At 46.4% G+C, this 21,817-nt stretch overlaps 2 protein-coding genes across 3 annotated transcripts in view; both read left to right on the top strand.

The window, feature by feature from the left end:
- The window catches only part of LOC141104954 (gastrula zinc finger protein XlCGF53.1-like), a 255,234-nt gene extending 233,681 nt beyond the window's left edge, over window positions 1–21,553 (top strand). The window contains exon 6 of the mRNA XM_073594762.1: window positions 21,444–21,553. The gene's annotated coding sequence lies outside the window, so the exon portion shown is untranslated. The remainder of the gene's footprint in view (window positions 1–21,443) is intronic.
- The window catches only part of LOC141104789 (uncharacterized), a 317,556-nt gene continuing 312,001 nt past the window's right edge, over window positions 16,263–21,817 (top strand). The window contains exons 1-5 of one of the 2 annotated variants that reach the window (XM_073594537.1): window positions 16,263–16,344; window positions 18,759–18,868; window positions 19,434–19,568; window positions 20,084–20,302; window positions 20,383–20,601. In XM_073594537.1, the coding sequence (XP_073450638.1) occupies window positions 18,773–18,868; window positions 19,434–19,568; window positions 20,084–20,302; window positions 20,383–20,601 (669 nt within the window). In that variant the 5' untranslated portion in view covers window positions 16,263–16,344; window positions 18,759–18,772. Of the gene's footprint in view, window positions 16,345–18,758; window positions 18,869–19,433; window positions 19,569–19,592; window positions 19,781–19,896; window positions 19,995–20,083; window positions 20,303–20,382; window positions 20,602–21,817 lie in introns of those variants that run through there. The other variant, XM_073594538.1, reaches the window with a different exon arrangement.

Genomic DNA, 21,817 nt, shown 5'->3' with positions numbered 1-21,817 from the left:
CAAAGAGAACACAAGGCTAAAAGGAGGCTGAGACATACTGCGCACACAAAACTCGAAGCAAAATTGGACACACTGGGAACACAAGGCTGGAAGGAGGCTGGGACACACTGGAAACACAAAACTGGAAACAAAATTGGACACACTGGGGACAAAAGACTGGAAAGAGGCTGGGACACACTCCAACACAAGGCTGGAAGGAGGCTGGGACACACTGGGAACATGAGGCTGGAAGGAGGCTGGGACACACAGGGAACAAAAGACTGGAAGGAGGCTGAGACACACAGGGAACACAAGAATGGAAGGAGGCTGGGACACACTGGGAACACAAGGCTTGAGAAGGCTGAGACACACTGGGAACACAAGGCTGGGAGTAGGCTGGGACACACCGGGAACACTAGTCTTGAGCAGACTGACATAAAGAGAACACAAGGCTTGAAGGAGGCTGGGACACACTGGGAACACAAAACTCAAAGCAAAATTGGACACACTGGGAACACAAGGCTGGAAGGAGGCTGAGACATACTGGAAACATAAGGCTGGAAGAAGACTGGGACACACTGGGAACAAAAGGCTGGAAGGAGGCTGGGTTACACTGGGAACACAAGGATGGAAGGAGGCTGGGACACACTGTGAACACAAGACTGGAAGGAGGCTGGGACACACTGGGAACACAAGACTGGAAGGAGGCTAGGACATACTGGGAACACAAGACTGGAAGGAGGTTGGGACACACTGGAAACAAAAGGCTGGAAGGAGGCTGGGACACACTGAAAACTCAAGGTTGGAAGGAGGCTGGGACACACTGGGAACACAAGGCTGGAAGGAGGCTAGGACGCACTGGGAACACAAGACTGGAAGGAGGGTAGGACATACTGGGAACACAAGACCGGAAGGAGGTTGGGACACACTAGGAACAAAAGGCTGGAAGGAGGCTGGGACACACTCAGAACACAAGACTGGAAGCAGGCTGAGACACACTGGGAAAACAAGGCTGGAAGGAGGTTAGGACACACTCAAAACACAAGGCTGGAAGCAGGCTGGGACACACTGGGAACCCAAGGCTGGAAGGAGGTTGGGACATAATGGGAACACAAGGCTGGAAGGAGGCTGGGACACACTGGGAACACAAGGCTGGAAGGAGGTTGGGACACACTGGGAACAAAAGGCTGGGAGCAGGCTGGGACACACTGGGAATACAAGGCTGGGAGCAGGCTGGGACACACTGGGAATACAAGGCTGGGAGCAGATTGGGACACACTGGGAAGACATTGGGACACTCTGGTTTTACCTGCTCAAAGTAAGCATCCTCTTCATTCCTCCTTTACCAAACAAGGCCCAGGTTACACATCTCTTTGAGGATATAATATCGACACCTTCCTTTGATCCTCTGGTATTGTAGCACCAGTGTTGGTATCTTTAGGCTTGCCTCAGCTCGATCCCCTCCCTTGCCCCCCTATTTCTCCTACCTTTTTTTCCCTACTCCTCCATCTAAATGCAGTGGCTGATGAAGTACACCCCCATCATATTAACCACTGTGATTGCCTGATCCACTACTGTACACACAGCCGATTTAAATGCACTTTATGTTTTCTGTATCCACTAATGTATGTACCTCAGAAGTTTTGCTGTAACCTATTCAAATTGGTTGCCTGTCCGCTTTCCCCTGCATACTTTCTGTGTTTCCATGTTGAAAACCTAATAAAATGTGTTAAAAAAAAAAAGATGTTGGGTCGATTTGGGCAGCCATAGCTGTAATGCTGCAACCATCATGGGGCTTCAAGCATGTAGTTGAAGGCCACTTCCATATAGTTGCCTTGCACCTTGGATGCCAGCTACCTGCCAGTGCTGGCATCCTCTGCTGTATCCTCCCCCTTAGGCATGGCTAATCCTTCATCACCACATCCTGGGAAACAGGAGCTACCCCCGCCCCCCTACTTGGGTTCCTTGCATCCATATACCAGAGGTGGGACATGCTGAAAGAGAATAGAGGATTCCTCAACCAGTCTGTATTGGAGTATATGAAGGTGGTCTGCTTACTGCGGGGTACATCTGATGAGAACAGTAAAGGGGGGGGGGGGCTATGTTGCTATTTTCAACACTGTCTGAACCTTCTTTTGAAGAATGGGGGCATCACGGGGCTTGAAAATCTACATAGAAAGGTTTTCTGGGCAGTATGTTTTTGTCAAGCAAGTTTCTTCTAAGCAGTGCCAAATAGAGAAACATTAGAGGCTAATTACCTTAGCTCTTCCCAACTTGCTAAATTTATGCCCAATATCCACCCTTTACATTTACGTTCCTGTGGACTGGAAGGCATGTTATATATGGCAGACATGTCCCAAAGTTCGAAGATTATACACTGATATACACAGTTTTGGGCTGCAACTTGCGTAAGGATTTTCAAATAAACCTCCCCGAAATGTCCCAAGGGCAGCAGGCAAAATTGATTACATTTATCTTTGTTGCCATCAAGCAAATTATAGACCTCTCTGGAAGTTCCCAGTACTAAATTTGTCTGAGGTTTTTCTCAGTTTCAATGGGGACCACGTTCAATGTAGAATTGTGGGCCCTTCCTTCAGATACCGTTGAGAAATTTTTCAAAATTTGGTGTAAAAGTTGGCTGGCTGGGAATTATTTGGCCCTCCCTTACCTCACCTTTCCTTTCTTTACTATTTTCTTTTCTTTCCCCATCTCTGATTTCTTCCTGGTCTGTTGTCCTCATTTTTCATTTTCTCTTTCTTCGCTTAAGTTTCTTTTTGTGTATGTCTTACTTTCTGGAGCACCCCAGAAATGATATTATGCATACTTATTTTTTTGGTCTTTTTCCAAACTTCTATTGTACGTTTAATTCCATATACCATAAGGGATAATATGTATGTAGCGCCCCCCTGGGTCTACTGGGAGCAAAGAGGTACCTCCAGATACAGGGAGCGAGCTTCCATTCACCCCAAGGCTAAGTCCATGGCTATAATGGGAAGTTGAACAGAAGTTAGGCGCCAGTCACTTTAGGTATATTTTCAATGCTTTAATGAGAACTTGAGAAAGGTTGTAGGAAAGAGGGTTAGGGATAGTTTCAGATACCCTTTTAGCAGATCACTTACATACTCCTTGAATCCAAAGGACAAAACAGCTTTCTTTTAGCAGATCTTGAATACCTGGGTAAGTCTCTCACACAGACCTAGCAATTGGTAGAATGTCTGGACAAGCCTCTCTCACAGACTTAGCAGCCAGTAGAACTCTTGGATAAGTCTCTCTCACAGGCTTAGCAGCCAGGAGCTGGTTACCTTGTTTAGTTTGTAGAACAGCTTGACAGTACCAGAACCTTTAAGCCGACCCGGCGATACTGTAAGGGTAGTTTAGATATAAGTGCCTCCTCCAAACGAGTCACCAGGCCCTCCTGAGAAACCAGGCTTCATCTTGGCTCTCTCCAGCAAGGGTCCTCCCCTGGGTTTCCTCAGCTTGGCTCGGCTTCTTCCACACAGGCAAGACAGCCTAAAGAGCACCTCGAGATTAGTAGGCCCCAGACAGGCTTCTGTGCCTACTTGCAGAATATGCAGCAGCACATCCTCGGGCCAGGAGGGCCCAGAGGTAACAAATGACTAGAGCACATGGCCTTTGTTCAATAAATACCCCTTCCCAGAATGCACAGCGGCCAGGAACCTCCTACTGGGCTGTTTCTGGAAAAAGAATATTCATTATAGCTCAACCTAGTTGTAATTCTCACACTGTCCTGGGGTACCAGCGACACCTACTGGCAACAGTGAGAAATGCACAACTCAGTCAAGTTTAGAACAGAACCAAATATACCATCAAATCTGAGCCGTTTACAGCTCAACCAAAAACTACATTTAGACCATAGCCCCAATTTTAGGAACAGGGGGCTACACGTATATTGATCTATTGGTGTCATCCTTGCTATATAGCCCAAAGATATGAGTGCTGGTCACTCTCGTTTCCTCAAAAATTCATATCGAGCTATGAGTTGGTTGACCAATGAAGCATGTATATGTGTTTGTAACTTTGGTGACCCTTGTATTTGTGATCATTTTGTGACCCTGTATTAACCATTGTTTCCAGACGTACCTCTTTTGTCTTTGGTATTAAAAACTCTTTATAAATACCTTTGAACATGAAAAATTAGAGGATGATTATGGCGAAATCCATAATCACTTTTGCTGCAATATCAAAGGTATTAAAATCCCTCTGTTAACATATTTCTACCCCCCTTGGTGGGAGTGGAGTTGACCCCATCTATAAGTATATACAATACGTACACACACAGCACAAGGATGTGTTCACATTACGAGATGTTTCTAGGGGCTGCAGTTCCTCTGAGCTCCACAGGGTGGTGATCTCACTTCTACCCAGACAAGAAGTCTCTATGGATGACAGGAAGTGATGAAAGGTACAGACAGGAAGTGATGTCAGCTACAGACAGGAAGTGATGTCAGGTATAACTAAGAAGTTCCAGGCGGTAGTTGAATCAGGAGGAAGTAGAGAGGAGACATCGCTGGAAGTGGCAGCAGAGGAGGTAATAAGATCTTATTTTCTTTTTGTAAACGTTAACCCCCCCTCGCCCCCACCCCATGTCCATATCACATCAAGTATAATACAGCAAGGGTACCTGCAAGTATGTAGTACCCAGAAAAGAGGAATAGAAATAGAGAAGAGCTTGGCCCAGGGTAACGGGAGAGGACAAGAAAGAACATGCTTTGAGATTGAAAAGACCCTTTCTCACCACTAAAGTTGAGCCCTGGGTTCATTTCGAGTGGTGTTCCACTAAGTTCGAGTTCGAATGCCGAATCTGAAATCCACTGAGCTCAAAGAGAGCCGAATCTGTCAAATCAAAAATTCCCACCCATTCTCTGATCTTCCCTACGCAGTGAGAACCGAGATTCAACACATATTACGCCACTTATGGTTTTTGCTTTCACTTTCCCCATCTACTGTGGCAGGGGAAGAAGCTAATAAACCGCAATCTGCGCTCCGTTATCTTCAAAGGAAGGCAGGTGAGGTATCAGGGATCTAAAAAAAACCTGAAGTTTCATTAAAGGGAACCTGTTATGCCAAAATAGGATGACATATAGGACTTTTTGTCCCCTATGTCATAAATAAAGATTGTTTGTAAAAAGTTAGTTACAACTACCCCTACTCATGGACCTTCTGCCTCCAGGGACATATATGACCCCTTCCAAATGTAAACTATTACATCATTATCCCAGTCTGAGATTTTCATCCTAAAATGTAATCAGAAAACTCTCTGGAGTAGACAGATAAATGCTAAAGCTCAAAGTTTCCTTAACAGTTTAGGGGAGTTGCAACCCACCCAGGAGCAATAGTTTGGTTCACACAGGAGCACCCATACATAGCCTCCCAAAGCTCCTCCTTCTAGTGTCCCTCCATCCAGAGTCAGCACATACTATGACATCACACTGACCCTGCATTGACCTCACAGCTCCTCCTCCCAGTGTCCCTCCATCCAGAGTTAGCATACCCATTGCCATTACACTGATTCTATACTGAACCTACAGCAGTATCTCTGAGCAAAACAATTTTAGAAGGCAGAAGATCCTATTCATCATTCCTTGTCTGAAGTTCCAAAACAAAACTATTCAAGGCCAGAAACAAAGTACACCCAACATAGAAAATGTGATCAAGGAGGTCAAGACCCCAAGAATGAGAGTAGATATTAAACAGTTCAAAATAAATATGTTCCCACTGGGGGCCATAGTTCCTAGATCCTTACAGACCTTCATATTACCTCCTAATCCTATTATTGTAAAACCAACACCAATCCAGATAATTCTCTGTTATCCGTCTACAGGGGAACCTTCATAGATGACGGCACAAATGAGGCTGGAGGAGGATCCGAGTCACATGACTGAGAAGATACTAAACCTCACCCTGGAGATCATCTACCTGCTGACCGGAGAGGTGAGCAGGATTCTGGGAGGTCACATGGCATCACTCTTATCTCTATTAATAAAACACAGACCTGACCGGAGAGGTGAGGAGGATTCTGGGAGGTCACATGACATCACTCTTATCTCTATTAATAAAACACAGACCTGACCGGAGAGGTGAGGAGGATTCTGGGAGGTCACATGACATCACTCTTATCCCTATTAATAAAACACAGACCTGACTGGAGAGGTGAGGAGGATTCTGGGAGGTCACATGACATCACTCTTATCTCTGTTAATAAAACACAGACCTGACCGGAGAGGTGAGGAGGATTCTGGGAGGTCACATGACATCACTCTTATCTCTATTAATAAAACACAGACCTGACCGGAGAGGTGAGGAGGATTCTTGGAGGTCACATGACATCACTCTTATCTCTATTAATAAAACCCAGACCTGACCGGAGAGGTGAGGAGGATTCTGGGAGGTCACATGACATCACTCTTATCTCTATTAATAAAACACAGACCTGACCGGAGAGGTGAGGAGGATTCTGGGAGGTCACATGACATCACTCTTATCTCTATTAATAAAACACAGACCTGACCGGAGAGGTGAGGAGGATTCTGGGAGGTCACATGACATCACTCTTATCTCTATTAATAAAACACAGACCTGACCGGAGAGGTGAGGAGGATTCTGGGATTCTAACATGATATTCCTATTGGTTCTTCAATACAGAGATTTCCTCTTGTGAAGTCAGGTGATCATATGACCATCACAGTGCCTCCATGTGACTCCCTAAAACCTGAGAGACACAACATGGAGAAGATTCTAGAAGTCACCAAGAAGATGATGGAGCTGCTGACAGGAGAGGTGAGGAGGATTCTGGGAATTCTGGGACATTATCCAGTAACAGACAAGGGATGTGTCTGGATGGTGACTGTATCATTGTGTGTGTCAGGTTCCTATAAGGTGTCAGGATGTCACTGTCTATTTCTCCATGGAGGAGTGGGAGTATTTAGAAGGACACAAGGATCTCTACCAGGACGTCATGATGGACAATCAGCCGCCCCTCACATCACCGGGTAAGAGGAGACTTTATTGTAAAGGAGAGAGCAGTACGGAGGGTCCACCTAGATCCCCCATCATCTGATAAACACATAGAAACAATGTATTCAGTCAGTGTGTGTGTTTCCTACAGATGGATCCAGTATTGGGAACCCACCAGAGAGATGTCCTCGTCCTCTGTATTCCCGGGATTCCACACAGGAAGATCACACCATCCCTCACCATCATCAGGTAGATGAGATACAATCACTGATAGTATCATTAGGATCTGTACATTATCTGTATTGTTACAATTCACGTTAATTTTATTATATATTCAGAATGGAAACCTGAGAGGTTCTAAAGTTGATGTTAAAGAAGAGATAAAAGAGGAGGATGATGAGGATGGGGTGATGGAGGAGTTTCCAAAAGGACATAAAGATCTGTACCAGGACACCATGGTGGAATTATCCAGCTACAGAAACCCATCAGAGAGATGTCCCCGTCCTTTATATTCCCGGGTTCCCACACAGGAAGATCACAACTACACAATACATCATCAGGTAGATGAAGAACAATTATTGGTAGTTATGATTTATACACAAGCATGTTTCTTATAAAAAATGTTTTAATATATGTTTAGAATGGAAACCTCGGGGATTATAATATTGTTGTGAAAGAGGAGTATGAAGAGGAGGATGAGGAGTATGGTGTGATGGAGCAGTTTTCTGAAGGACACAAGGATCTCTACAAGGACATCATACTGGAGTCACCCAATACCACAAACCCACCAGAGAGATGTCCCCGTCCTCTGTATTCTCGGGATTCCACACAGGAAGATCACACCATCCCCCACCATCATCAGGTAGGTGGAGTTGAGGGTCGGGAACATAAAGTGATTGAACACTCTGACATGTGGAGATGTTGTGTGGACTCTACAAGATGATATTTTCTATGTGATCTCACATCATAAATACTTCTATGTTACAGATGTTATTTTCTTCCATTCTGTTGGTTTAGGGTGAAGATCTGATTATAAAAGTTGAGGATGAAGTAGAAGAGACGTATGTGAGGGATGATCAGCAATATACAGAGGAGGCTGGAATGACGAGGACATTCATAGAGGAGGACACTACTACAGAGATCAGCACAGGTGACCCATAATATATTCTTCTCTTAACTCTGCTCTGTTACTACACACTGATTGGTCCAGAGTAGGGCGGGAGCTGAGTGATATCAGCCAATAATAGGTTGATGATGGTCCCCTCCCTGTACTGATACCCGTCCTGGGGTTCAGCTGGCAGTATTAGGTTGTGTGTCACTCCTAGTTACAGTAGCACAGATATGATAACACAGATTGAGCCTTTCTTAGGTTGGTCCCTCTTCTTCCAGCAGACTTATAGCTAAATGTTACCATAAAACTCTATTACCAGTCTTGTTGGGATGTAAAGCCTAGGCTTGTGGTTGTGTAAAGAGCATGGACCTCCCAGTCCCCATTGGTTCCTGCTCTTCTGACAAGGCTGTGTAAATGTAGAAGTGATCTGGGAGGAGGACCAAAGGTCCTTTGACTGAAGAGGGGGGAGAGTCCCAGCTGGTTGGGACATCCACAGAGAACATCTGCTCACTCATATCTACCTGATCCAGATGGAATCTTGATGGAAGTGAACTAACCCTCTCATATCTATTGATGATGTTTTTTATATTTTTCCAGGACACGCCATGGAGAAACCCTCAAAGGATCGTCTCACTTTATCTCCAGGTTGTAAAATGGAAGATGAGGACATCACAGGAGATTGTGGAGGAGAAAAGACAATGATCTCCACTATGGATGGTGGACTTCACAGTGTGGATAGACCATGGAATCCCTCTGACTCTGAGCAATCTCGTACTGTGAGGGATGGTGACGAACCTCAAGGAGAGAAGATATTTCCCTGTCGTAAATGTGGGGAAGGTTTTAGCGCTGAACTAAGTCTTTTTATACATCAGATGTCTCACACGGGTGAGAAGCTTCATTCCTGCTCCGAGTGCGGGAAATTCTTTCTCAATAGATCAGAACTCGTCAGACATTACAGATCTCACACAGGAGAAAAGTCATATTCCTGCCCTGAGTGCGGGAAATGTTTCCTCGGTAAATCAAAACTGGACACCCATTACAGATCTCACACGGGCGAAAAGCCGTATGAATGCTCCGAGTGCGGGAAATGTTATCTACGGAAATCAGAACTTGTTATACATCAGAGATCTCACACAGGGGAGATGCCATTTTCCTGCCTTGAGTGTGGGAAACTCTTTCCACAGAAGTCCTGCCTTACCAAACATCAGAGAGTGCACACCGGTGAGAAGCCGTATTCCTGCTCTGAGTGCATGAAAAGTTTTTCAGATAAGGCCAGTCTTTCCAGACACCAGAGATCGCACACGGGTGAGAAGCCGTATTCCTGCCCCAAGTGCGGAAAATGTTATTCGCGGAAAACAGACCTTGTTATACATCAAAGATCCCACACAGGGGAGAGGCCGTATTCCTGCCCTGAGTGCGGGAAATGTTTTTCACGGATGTCCCACCTTTACAGGCATCAGAAATTACACACGGGGGAGAAGCCGTATTCCTGTCCTCAGTGTGGAAAATGCTTTTCACGCAAGTGCAATCTGATTGAACATCAGGTATGCCACAGGCGGCAGAAAACTGTTTACCTGCCCTTAGCGCAGGAAGTGTTGGCCACGGAAATCAGAACTTTTCAGACATCGGAAATTTCACTCGGAGGAGAAGCCGTATTTCTGCTCTGAGTGTGGGAAAAAATGCCACATACGAGAAAAGCTTTTTTTTCCGGTCCTGAGTGTGGGAAATGTTATCCATGGAAACTCAGAACTTGTCAGGCATCAACAACCTCACATAGGAGAAACTGCAACCCTGCCCTGAGTACAGGAAGTCTTCTCTGACCAAACACCCCTTGAGGTGTATTAGGTGTCCTGAGTTCGGGAAATGTCTTCTATATGGATCATATTTTGCCGTACATCAGAGATCTCACACTGGGAAGAAGCTCACCTTGATATACACCTCAGAAAACACGTGGCTGAGCGCTCCTCTGATCTTTATCATGGAAGAAAAACGTTATAAGGAAATCCAAGTTCGCTAAAGACTTCAAAGTCTGGATTCCTCTGCTAGGAGAGAGAAGGAGGGGGTGTCACTGCTGTTTGAGTCCCTCTAGGAGAGAGAAGGAGGGGGTGTCACTGCTGGTTGGGTCCCTCTAGGAGAGAGAAGGAGGAGGTGTCACTGCTGGTTGGGTCCCTCTAGGAGAGAGAAGGAAGAGGTGTCACTGCTGTTTGGGTCCCTCTAGTAGAGAGAAGGAGGGGGTGTCACTGCTGGTTGGGTCCCTCTAGGAGAGAGAAGGAGGAGGTGTCACTGCTGTTTGGGTCCCTCTAGTAGAGAGAAGGAGGGGGTGTCACTGCTGGTTGGGTCCCTCTAGGAGAGAGAAGAAGGGGGTGTCACTGCTGGTTGGGTCCCTCTAGGAGAGAGAAGGAGGGGTGTCACTGCTGGTTGGGTCCCTCTAGGAGAGAGAAGGAGGGGGTGTCACTGCTGGTTGGGTTCCTCTATGAGAGAGAAGGAGGGGGTGTCACTGCTGGTTGGGTCCCTCTAGGAGAGAGAAGGAGGGGGTGTCACTGCTGGTTGGGTCCCTCTAGGAGAGAGAAGGAGGGGGTGTCACTGCTGGTTGGGTCCCTCTAGGAGAGAGAAGAAGGGGGTGTCACTGCTGGTTGGGTCCCTCTAGGAGAGAGAAGGAGGGGGTGTCACTGCTGGTTGGGTCCCTCTAGGAGAGAGAAGGAGGGGGTGTCACTGCTGGTTGGGTTCCTCTAGGAGAGAGAAGGAGGGGGTGTCACTGCTGGTTGGGCCCTCTAGGAGAGAGAAGGAGGGGGTGTCACTGCTGGTTGGGTCCCTATAGCAGAGAGAAGGAGGGGGTGTCACTGCTGGTTGGGTCCCTCTAGGAGAGAGAAGGAGGGGTGTCACTGCTGGTTGGGTCCCTCTAGGAGAGAGAAGGAGGAGGTGTTACTTCTGGTTGGGTCCCTCTAGGAGAGAGATAAGGAGGGGGTGTCACTGCCGGTTGGGTCCCTCTAGGAGAGAGAAGGAGGGGGTGTCACTGCTGATTGGGTCCCTCTAGGAGAGAGAAGGAGGGGGTGTCACTGCTGGTTGGGTCCCTCTAGGAGAGAGAAGGAGGGGGTGTCACTGCTGGTTGGGTCCCTCTAGGAGAGAGAAGGAGGGGGTGTCACTGCTGGTTGGGTCCCTCTAGGAGAAAGAAAGGAGGGGGTGTCACTGCTGGTTGGGTCCCTCTAGGAGAGAGAAGGAGGAGGTGTCACTGCTGGTTGGGTCCCTCTAGGAGAGAGAAGGAGGGGGTGTCACGGCTGGTTGGGTCCCTCTAGAAGAGAGAAGGAGGGGGTGTCACGGCTGGTTGGGTCCCTCTAGAAGAGAGAAGGAGGGGGTGTCACTGCTGGTTGGGTCCCTCTAGCAGAGAGAAGGAGGGGGTGTCCCTGCTGGTTGGGTCCCTCTAGGAGAGAGAAGGAGGGGGTGTCACTGCTGGTTGGGTCCCTCTAGGAGAGAGAAGGAGGAGGTGTCACTGCTGGTTGGGTCCCTCTAGGAGAGAGAAGGAGGAGGTGTCACTGCTGGTTGGGTCCCTCTAGGAGAGAGAAGGAGGGGGTGTCAGTGCTGGTTGGGTCCCTCTAGGAGAGAGAAGGAGGGGGTGTCAGTGCTGGTTGGGTCCCTCTAGGAGAGAGAAGGAGGGGGTGTCACTGCTGGTTGGGTCCCTCTAGGAGAGAGAAGGAGGGGGTGTCACTGCTGGTTGGGTCCCTCTAGGAGAGAGAAGGAGGGGGTGTCACTGCTGGTTGGGTCCCTCTAGGAGAGAGGAGGAGGGGGTGTCACTGCTGGTTGGGTCCCTCTAGGAGAAAGAAGGAGGGGGTGTCACTGTTGGTTGGGTCCCTCTAGGAGAGAGGAGAAGGGGTGTCACTGCTGGTTGGGTCCCTCTAGGAGAGAGAAGGAGGGGGTGTCACTGCTGGTTGAGTCCCTCTAGAAGTGTAGTCTGATTTCCCCCGATCTTCAGAAGAACCTTCCAAGGAGGACATCAAGATGACACAGGAGGTAGATATTGCTGAGGTTTTATTGAGTCAAAACAAGTGATATAAAAACCTAAAAACAACAGTAAAATTATTATTTTATACAATTAATTATTATCCATGAAACAATTTGCTTTTGTGAGGTGGGACAAGTAAAGCCACCATAAAATCCATGTTCATGGTTAGACTTTTTAAGACCACAAACCCTCTTCAGTAGCATATCTACTCTCTGCCAAACCTCCCGTGCAAAGGAGTTCCAGAATCAATTTTAATATAGTCTCATCATGGGGACATTTGGCTCTTACCACCAGGCCTCCTACGATGCTGGAAATCACTCGCTTCAGGGCACTGGTGGACCATAGCCCAGAAGAGGTCTTGTAATGTAGTCTGATCTCTCCGATCTTCAGCAAAACCTTCGGTGGCAGGCCTGCTCTCCTCCAAACCTCCTGTGCAAAGGACAGTTCCAAAATCTATATAATACGGTCTCGTCATGGGTGCACATTTCTGAAGGACATTTAGCTCTTGTTGAAAAACAATAATGATGAATAATATCCAAAATGCAGATCAGCAAAAGGATAATATATCAAGGCTTTAAAGCGAGTCCACAGAAGTAGTAAATAAAGTCTCCTTAGTGATAATTTCCACCATCCATCAACTTGAACCGCAGTGCCTCCACCAAAAGCTGTACAAACTGTTTACCAGATCCTGTAGACCTCTTATTATAGGGGGATCGATCTGTGCCTGTGGCTTGAACCCAGCCAGGGTCTTTCTCTGCATCTCAGGGCTCCTCCACCAGTCAGACGTCACTCAATGAGTTGGATTGAAAGTTGTGTCACCCAAAAGAGACAAAGGCTCCATAGAGCATAAAATCCTTTTTAGGTTTATTGAATGGTGAAATATGGCACTTGCAACAACAAAGATCGATATGAAAGCCTTAAGTTTGTTGTGTCGGCCGGCACACAACCAAACAAACCTGTCCTTCGGGACACAAGGGAGATGGTGACGTCAGTAAGTCGGTCCCCCTACGCGTTTTGTCAAAATGACGTCCAGGGGCACGTTTGTGTACGTTTACCATGAAATTCCCATACTCGTTCCTCCAGATCATGTTAGTCCTTGTCTTTGATCAATCAGAGGCCTATAAAATATCTTCCGCCACTTTTATGTTATTTAATTATTATAAATTATAAATAGAACTAATGCAAACATCCCGTACCGCCCGTTACGGGTCATGAATATCACAAATACAGCATGCTTTGTTCACAGAGGTTATACAACATTCAAACATTGTAATGGAAATTCACAGCAATGATGGGATCGTGTACATAACTTTACCAATAAAGCCTTTACAATCTAACAATGTTTCTGTCAGTTTTGTCTCATATACACTATATTACCAAAAGTATTGGGACGCCTGCCTTTACATGCACATGAAGTCTTCACGAGTGAATCAGGGGGCTTCAGTAACCAAAACTGCAGTGTTTATCCTCATGACACAACACAGGAAGCACCTCCATGGTTAACAGAGGACGGAATTAAAATTAGACTTGAGAAACTTAACATTAACAAATCACCGGGACCTGATGGCTTGCATCCGAGGGTACTTAGGGAACTCAGTCAGGTGATTGCCAGACCGTTGTTCCTAATTTTTACAGTCTACTGACTGGAATGGTACCAGCTGATTGGAGAAAAGCCAATGTAGCACCAATATTTAAAAAGGGCCCAAAATACATCCCTGGGAATTACAGACCAGTTAGCCTAACATCAATAGTATGTAAACTCTTGGAGGGGATGATAAGGGACTATATACAAGATTTTAGTAATAAGAACGGTATCATTAGCAGTAATCAGCATGGATTCATGAAGAATCGTTCTTGCCAAACCAATCTATTAACCTTCTATGAGGAGGTGAGTTGCCATCTAGATAAAGGAAGACCCATAGACGTGGTGTATCTGGATTTTGCAAAAGCATTTGACACAGTTCCCCATAAACGTTTACTGTACAAGATAAGGTCCATTGGCATGGACCATAGGGTGAGTACATGGATTGAAAACTGGCTACAAGGGTGTGTTCAGAGGGTGATGATAAATGGGGAGTACTCAGAATGGTCAGGGGTGGGTAGTGGGGTTCCCCAGGGTTCTGTGCTGGGACCAATCCTATTTAATTTGTTTATAAACGACCTGGAGGATGGGATAAACAGTTCAATCTCTGTATTTGCAGACGATACTAAGCTAAGCAGGGCAATAACTTCTCCGCAGGATGTGGAAATCTTGCAATAAGACCTGAACAAATGAATGGGGTGGGCGACTACATGGCAAATGAGGTTCAATGTAGAAAAATGTAAAATAATGCATTTGGGTGGCAAAAATATGAATGCAATCTATACACTGGGGGGAGAACCTCTGGAGGGATCTAGGATGGAAAAGGACCTGGGGGTCCTAGTGGATGATAGGCTCAGCAATGGCATGCAATGCCAAGCTGCTGCTAACAAAGCAAACAGAATATTGGCATTAAAAAGGGGATCAACTCCAGAGATAAAATGATAATTCTCCCGCTCTACAAGACTCTGGTCCGGCCGCACCTGGAGTATGCTGTCCAGTTCTGGGCACCAGTCCTCAGGAGGGATGTACTGGAAATGGAGCGAGTACAAAGAAGGGCAACAAAGCTAATAAAGGGTCTGGAGGATCTTAGTTATGAGGAAAGGTTGCCAGCACTGAACTTATTCTCTCTGGAGAAGAGACGCTTGAGAGGGGATATGATTTCAATTTACAAATACCGGACTGGTGACCCCACAATAGGGATAAAACTTTTTCACAGAAGAGAGTTTAATAAGACTCGTGGCCACTCATTAAAATTAGAAGAAAAGAGGTTTAACCTTAAACTACGTAGAGGGTTCTTTACTGTAAGAGCGGCAAGGATGTGGAATTCCCTTCCACAGGCGGTGGTCTCAGCGGGTAGCATTGATAGCTTCAAGAAACTATTAGATGAGCACCTGAATGACCGCAACATACAGGGATATGTAATGTAATACTGACATATAATCACACACATAGGTTGGACTTGATGGACTTGTGTCTTTTTTCAACCTCACCTACTATGTAACTATGTAACTTTAATGGCATCCCAGTCTTAGTCTGTAGGGTTCAGTATTGAGTTGGCCCACCCTTTGCAGCTATAACAGCTTCAACTCTTCTGGGAAGGCCGTCCACAAGGTTTAGGAGTGTGTCTATGGGAATGTTTGACCGTTCTTCCAGAAGCGCATTTGTGAGGTCAGGCACTGATGTTGGACGAGAAGGCCTGGATCACAGTCTCCGCTTTAATTCATCCCAAAGGTGTTCTATCAGGTTGAGGTCAGGACTCTGTGCAGTCCAGTCTAGTTCCTCCACCCCAAACTCGCTCATCCATGTCTTTATGGACCTTGCTTTGTGCACTGGTCCAAACTATTTGGTGGAGGGGGGATTATGGTGTGGGGGACGATTATGATGTGGGGGGAGGGAGGATTATGGGGGGGGGTTGTTTTTCAGGGGTTGGGCTTGGCACCTTAGTTCCAGTGAAGGGAACTCTTAAGGCGTCAGCATACCAAGACATTTTGGACAATATCACGCTCCCAACTTTGTGGGAACAGTTTGGGGATGTCCCCTTCCTGTTCCAACATGACTGCGCACCAGTGCACAAAGCAAGGTACATAAAGACCTGGGTGAGCGGGTTTGGGTTGGGGGAACGTGACTGGCCTGCACAGAGTCCTGATCTTAACCCGATAGATCACTTTTGGGATGAATTAGAGAGCCAGGCCTTCTCGTCCAACATCCTTGCCAGATCTCACAAATGAGCTTCTGGAAGAATGGTCAAACCCATTCCCATAGACACCCTCCTAAACCTAGTGGATGGCCCAGAAGTGTTGAAGCTGTTATAGCTGCAGAGGGTGGGGCAACTCAATGTTGAACCCTACGGACTAAGACTGGGATGCCATTAAAGTTCATCTGCGTGTAAAGGCAGGTGTCCCAATACTTTTGGCAATATAGTGTGTGATTCTGTCTCCCTTGGTGGGAGTGGAGATGACCCCATCTATAAGGATATACAGGACATACACACACAGCACAAGGCCGTGTTTGCACTACGAGACGTTTCTCGGGGGCTGCAGTTCCTCTGATCTCCACAAGGTGGTGATCTCACTTCTACCCAGACAGGAAGTCTCTATGGAAGACAGGAAGTGATGTCAGGTAAAAAATAGGAAGTTCCGGGTGAGAGGTGCGTCGGGAGGAAGTAGAGAGGAGACATTGCTCGAAGTGGCAGCAGAGGAGGTAATAAGATATTTTATATTAACGCCCAGTAGCCCCCCCCCCTCTTAATATGAGCACTGCTAAGTCATATAGCAGATGTTGTTCATTAAAGCGGAGTTCCACCCAAAAGTGGAACTTCCGCTGATTTGTCTCCTTCCCTCCCCCTCTCTGGTGCCACGTTTGGCACCATTCGGGGGGGGGAGGGTGGAGCGGATACCTGTCTTTCATAGGTATCCTGTTCCCACTTCCGGGAGTTTGGGACATTACGGTTCGGCTCCCTTCTCCTTCCCCTGCCGCCGGGCCAGTAGGAGAGAGGAGCGGAGCCTCGCGCATGCGCAGTAAGGTTCCTGGCATGAAGCCGTAAGGCTACACTGCCAGCTTCCCTTACCTAATATGGCGGCGCCGTGCACCCGACAGCTGATGGAAACCCTACATCGCTGGACTCCAGGACAGGTAAATGTCCTATTATTAAAAGCCAGCAGCTGCAGTATGTTTAGCTGCTTGGCTTTTAATTTTTGCAGCGGTGGGCGGGACACCGCTTTAATTTCTACAGGAATTAATTTTTTTCCAAAATTTTCAGGAGTGGAATAAAAAAACCTTTTTAAGGACTCGGGATGAGCCAAACTGCCCTGGGTTCCGGTTTGAGCGGGGTTTGGCTAAATTTAAATAAATTTGGACGCTGTGGACCTCCTTGAAGTTTATGGGAGCTGAACCTGGCAAATCTGAAACACCCGTCCCATTCTCTAATCCTCCTACGTAGTAAGAACCCGGAAATGACTCCTATTACACCACTTGTTAATGGAGCCTGACCCTTCGAATCTGCTATGGATTTTAAGGGGGATCCTCATGCATTAAATAAAAAAAAATGTGTGGGAGTCTCCCTAATAATTAATAGCAGACCCTTAACTCATGTATGCAGCCTGGCAGGCCAGGAAGAAGGATGAGCATGCTCCCCTCCCGGTGAACTATACCAGGTCAAAGGCCCAGTGCTTGTAGGGGGTCTACGGGCAACGGAGCTCATCAGAATTTGGAAGCCCCCTATTAAAAATAAGGACACCCTCAGAACCCTCCTCTCTTTGATACCCAAACATTTGACAAGTCCTTTGTTAGGAGAGGTGGAACGCTTCCAGGAACAATAATTTGGTTAACCAGGAGTCTCATACATGGCACCCCAAAGCTCCTCCTCCAAATACTCCTCCACCCAGAGTCAGCGCGTTCTATGACATCACACTGACTTCACATCTACTCCCAATGTCCCTCTTTCTGGAGTCAGTACATCCTATGACATCACACTGGCCTTACAGCTCCTTCTCCCATTGTCCCTCCATCCAGAGTCAGAGAATCCTATGACATCACACTGACCTCACAGCTCCTCTTCTCAATGTTCCTCCATCCAGAGTCAGAGAATCCTATGACATCACACTGACCTCACAGCTCCTCCTCCCAATGTCCCTCCATCCAGAGTCAGTACATCCTATGACATCACACTGACCTCACAGTTTCTCCTCTCAATGTCCCTCCCTCCATCCAGAGTCAGAGAATCCTATGACATCACACTGACCTCACAGCTCCTCCTCCCAATGTCCCTCCATCCAGAGTCAGCACATCCTATGACATCACACTGACCTCACAGTTTCTCCTCTCAATGTCCCTCCCTCCATCCAGAGTCAGAGAATCCTATGACATCACACTGACCTCACAGCTCCTCCTCCCAATGTCCCTCCATCCAGAGTCAGCACATCCTATGACATCACACTGACCTCACAGTTTCTCCTCTCAATGTCCCTCCCTCCATCCAGAGTCAGAGAATCCTATGTCATCACATTGACCTCACAGCTCCTCCTCCCAATGTCCCTCCAGCCGGAGTCAGCACATACTATGACATCACTCTGACCTCACAGCTCCTCCTCCCAATGTTCCTCCATCCAGAGTCAGAGAATCCTATGACATCACTCTGACCTCACATCTCCTCCCAATGTCCCTCCTTCGGGAGTCAGCACATCCTATGACATCACACTGGCCTTACAGCTCCTCCTCCCGTTGTCCCTCCATCCAGAGTCAGAGAATCCTATGACATCACACTCAAACCCAATTCTGACCTCACAACAATACCTCAGAGCATAACCATTCTAGAAGGCAGAAGATCCTATCTATGGTATCTTGTCTGCAGGCCTAAAACTAAACAGAACAAGTCCAGAAACAAAACACACCCAGCATAGAAAATGGAATTTATGATCCAGAAGGCAAAAGGGTAAGAGTCTCCTGGACCCCAAGAATCATAGAAGATACTAAACAGTCCAGATAAAATATAATCTCACTGGGGGGCCATAGTTCATTAATACATGCTGACCTTCATATTACCTCCTGATATCCTCATCCTATTATTATACAACCAATCCAGATAATTATCTCTTATCAATGTTATCTGTCTACAGGGAAACCTTCATAGATGACGACACCAATGAGGATGGAGGAGGTACGGAGTCTCATGACTGAGAAGATACTAAACCTCACCCTGGAGATCATCTACCTGCTGACCGGAGAGGTGAGGAGGATTCTGGGAGGTCACATGACATCACTCTTATCTCTATTAATAAAACACAGACCTGACCGGAGAGGTGAGGGGGATTCTGGGAGGTCACATGACATCACTCTTATCTCTATTAATAAAACACAGACCTGACCGGAGAGGTGAGGAGGATTCTGGGAGGTCACGTGACATCACTCTTATCTCTATTAATAAAACACAGACCTGACCGGAGAGGTGAGGAGGATTCTGGGAGGTCACATGACATCACTCTTATCTCTATTAATAAAACACAGACCTGATCGGAGAGGTGAGGAGGATTCTGGGAGGTCACATGACATCACTCTTATCTCTATTAATAAAACACAGACCTGACCGGAGAGGTGAGGAGGATTCTGGGAGGTCACATGACATCACTCTTATCTCTATTAATAAAACACAGACCTGATCGGAGAGGTGAGGAGGATTCTGGGAGGTCACATGACATCACTCTTATCTCTATTAATAAAACACAGGCCTGACCAGAGAGGTGAGGAGGATTCTGGGAGTCTAACATGATATTCCTATTGGTTCCTCAATACAGAGATTTCCTCTTGTGAAGTCAGGTGATCATATGACCATCACAGTGCCTCCATGTGACTCCCTAAAACCTGAGAGACACAACATGGAGAAGATTCTAGAAGTCACCAAGAAGATGATGGAGCTGCTGACAGGAGAGGTGAGGAGGATTCTGGGAATTCTGGGACATTATCCAGTAACAGACAAGGGATGTGTCTGGATGGTGACTGTATCATTGTGTGTGTCAGGTTCCTATAAGGTGTCAGGATGTCACTGTCTATTTCTCCATGGAGGAGTGGGAGTATTTAGAAGGACACAAGGATCTCTACAAGGACGTCATGATGGACAATCAGCCGCCCCTCACATCACCGGGTAAGAGGAGACTTTATTGTAAAGGAGAGAGCAGTACGGAGGCTCCACCTAGATCCCCCATCATCTGATAAACACATAGAAACAATGTATTCAGTCAGTGTGTGTGTTTCCTACAGATGGATCCAGTAATGGAAACCCACCAGAGAGATGTCCCCGTCCTCTGTATTCCCGGGATTCCACACAGGAAGGTCACATCATCCCTCACCATCATCAGGTAGATGAGGAACAATCACTGATAGTATCATTAGGATCTGTACATTATCTGTATTGTTACCATTGATGTCATTTTTATTATATTTTCAGAGTGGAAACCTGAGAGATTCTAAAGTTGATGTTAAAAAAGAGATAAAAGAGAAGGATGATGAGGATGGGGTGATGGAGGAGTTTCTAAAAGTCAAAGATTTGTACCAGGACACCATGGTGGAATCATCCAGCTACAAAATCCCACCAGAGAGATGTCCCCGTCCTCTGTATTCCCGGGATTCCAAACAGGAAGATCACAACTACACAAAACATGATCAGGTAGATGAGGAACAATTATTGGTAGTTAGGATTTATACACAATCATGTTTGTTACAATAAATATTTTATTATATATTCAGAGAAGAAACCTTGATGATTATAATATTGTTGTTAAAGAAGAGTATAAAGAGGAGGATGAGGAGTATGGAGTGATAAAGGAGCTTTTTGATGGACATAATGATCTCCACAAGGATATTATAAAAGAGCAACTTAGCAGTAATCCACCAAAGAAATATCCCCGTCCTCTGTATTCCCGGGATTCCACACAGGAAGGTCACACCATCCCCCACCATCATCAGGTAGGTGGAGTTGAGGGTCGGGAACATAAAGTGATTGAACACTCTGACATGTGGAGATGATGTTTGGACTCTACAAGATGATATTTTCTATGTGATCTCACATCATAAATACTTCTATGTTACAGATGTTATTTTCTGCCATTCTGTTGGTTTAGGGTGAAGATCTGATGAACATGAAAGTTGAGGGTGAAGTAGAAGAGACGTATGTGAGGGATGATCAGCAATATACGGAGGAGGCTGGAATGACGAGGACATTCATAGATGAGGACACTCCTACAGAGATCAGCACAGGTGACCCATAATATATTCTTCTCTTATCTCTGCTCTGTTACTGCACACTGATTGGTCCAGAGTAGGGTGGGAGCTGAGTGATATCAGCCAATAATAGGTTGATAATGGTCCCCTCCCTGTACGGATACCCGTCCTGGGGTTCAGCTGGCAGTATTAGGTTGTGTGTCACTCCTAGTTACAATAGCACAGATATGATAACACAGATTGAGCTTTTCTTAGGTTGGTTCCTCTTCTTCCAGAAGACTTATAGCTAAATGTTATAATAGAACTCTATTACCAGTCTTACTGGGATGTAAAGCCTAGGCTTGTGTAAAGAGCATGGACCTCCCAGTCCCCATTGGTTCCTGCTCTTCTGACAAGGCTGCGTAAATGTAGAAGTGATCTGGGAGGAGGACCAAAGGCTCTTTGACTGAAGAGGGGGGAGAGTCCCAGCTGGTTGGGACCTCCACAGAGAACATCTGCTCACTCATATCTACCTGATCCAGATGGAATCTTGATGGAAGTGAACTAACCCTCTCATATCTATTGATGATGTTTTTATATTTTTCCAGGACACGCCATGGAGAAACCCTCAAAGGATCTTCTCACTTTATCTCCAGGTTGTAAAATGGAAGATGAGGACATCACAGGAGATTGTGGAGGAGAAAAGACAATGAGCTCCACTATGGATGGTGGACTTCACAGTGTGGATAGACCATGGAATCCCTCTGACTCTGAGCAACCTCCTACTGTGAGGGATGGGGCCGGGATTCAGGGGCAGAAGAAACTTTCCTGTCTTCAATGTGGGGAAAGTTTTAGCTCTGAGCAAATTTTCTCTGTTCATGAGAGATCACACAAGGGTGAGGAGCCTCATTCCCGTTCTGAGTGCGGTAAATTTCTCCTTCATAAATCAGAACTCGTCAGACATCAGAGTTCTCCCACAGGA

Source organism: Aquarana catesbeiana, linkage group LG08 (assembly GCF_042186555.1).
Source record: "Aquarana catesbeiana isolate 2022-GZ linkage group LG08, ASM4218655v1, whole genome shotgun sequence".
Classification (NCBI taxonomy): Eukaryota; Metazoa; Chordata; class Amphibia; order Anura; family Ranidae; genus Aquarana; species Aquarana catesbeiana.
Note: the sequence above shows the minus strand (reverse complement) of the source record. Positions and strands in the feature narration are given on the sequence as shown.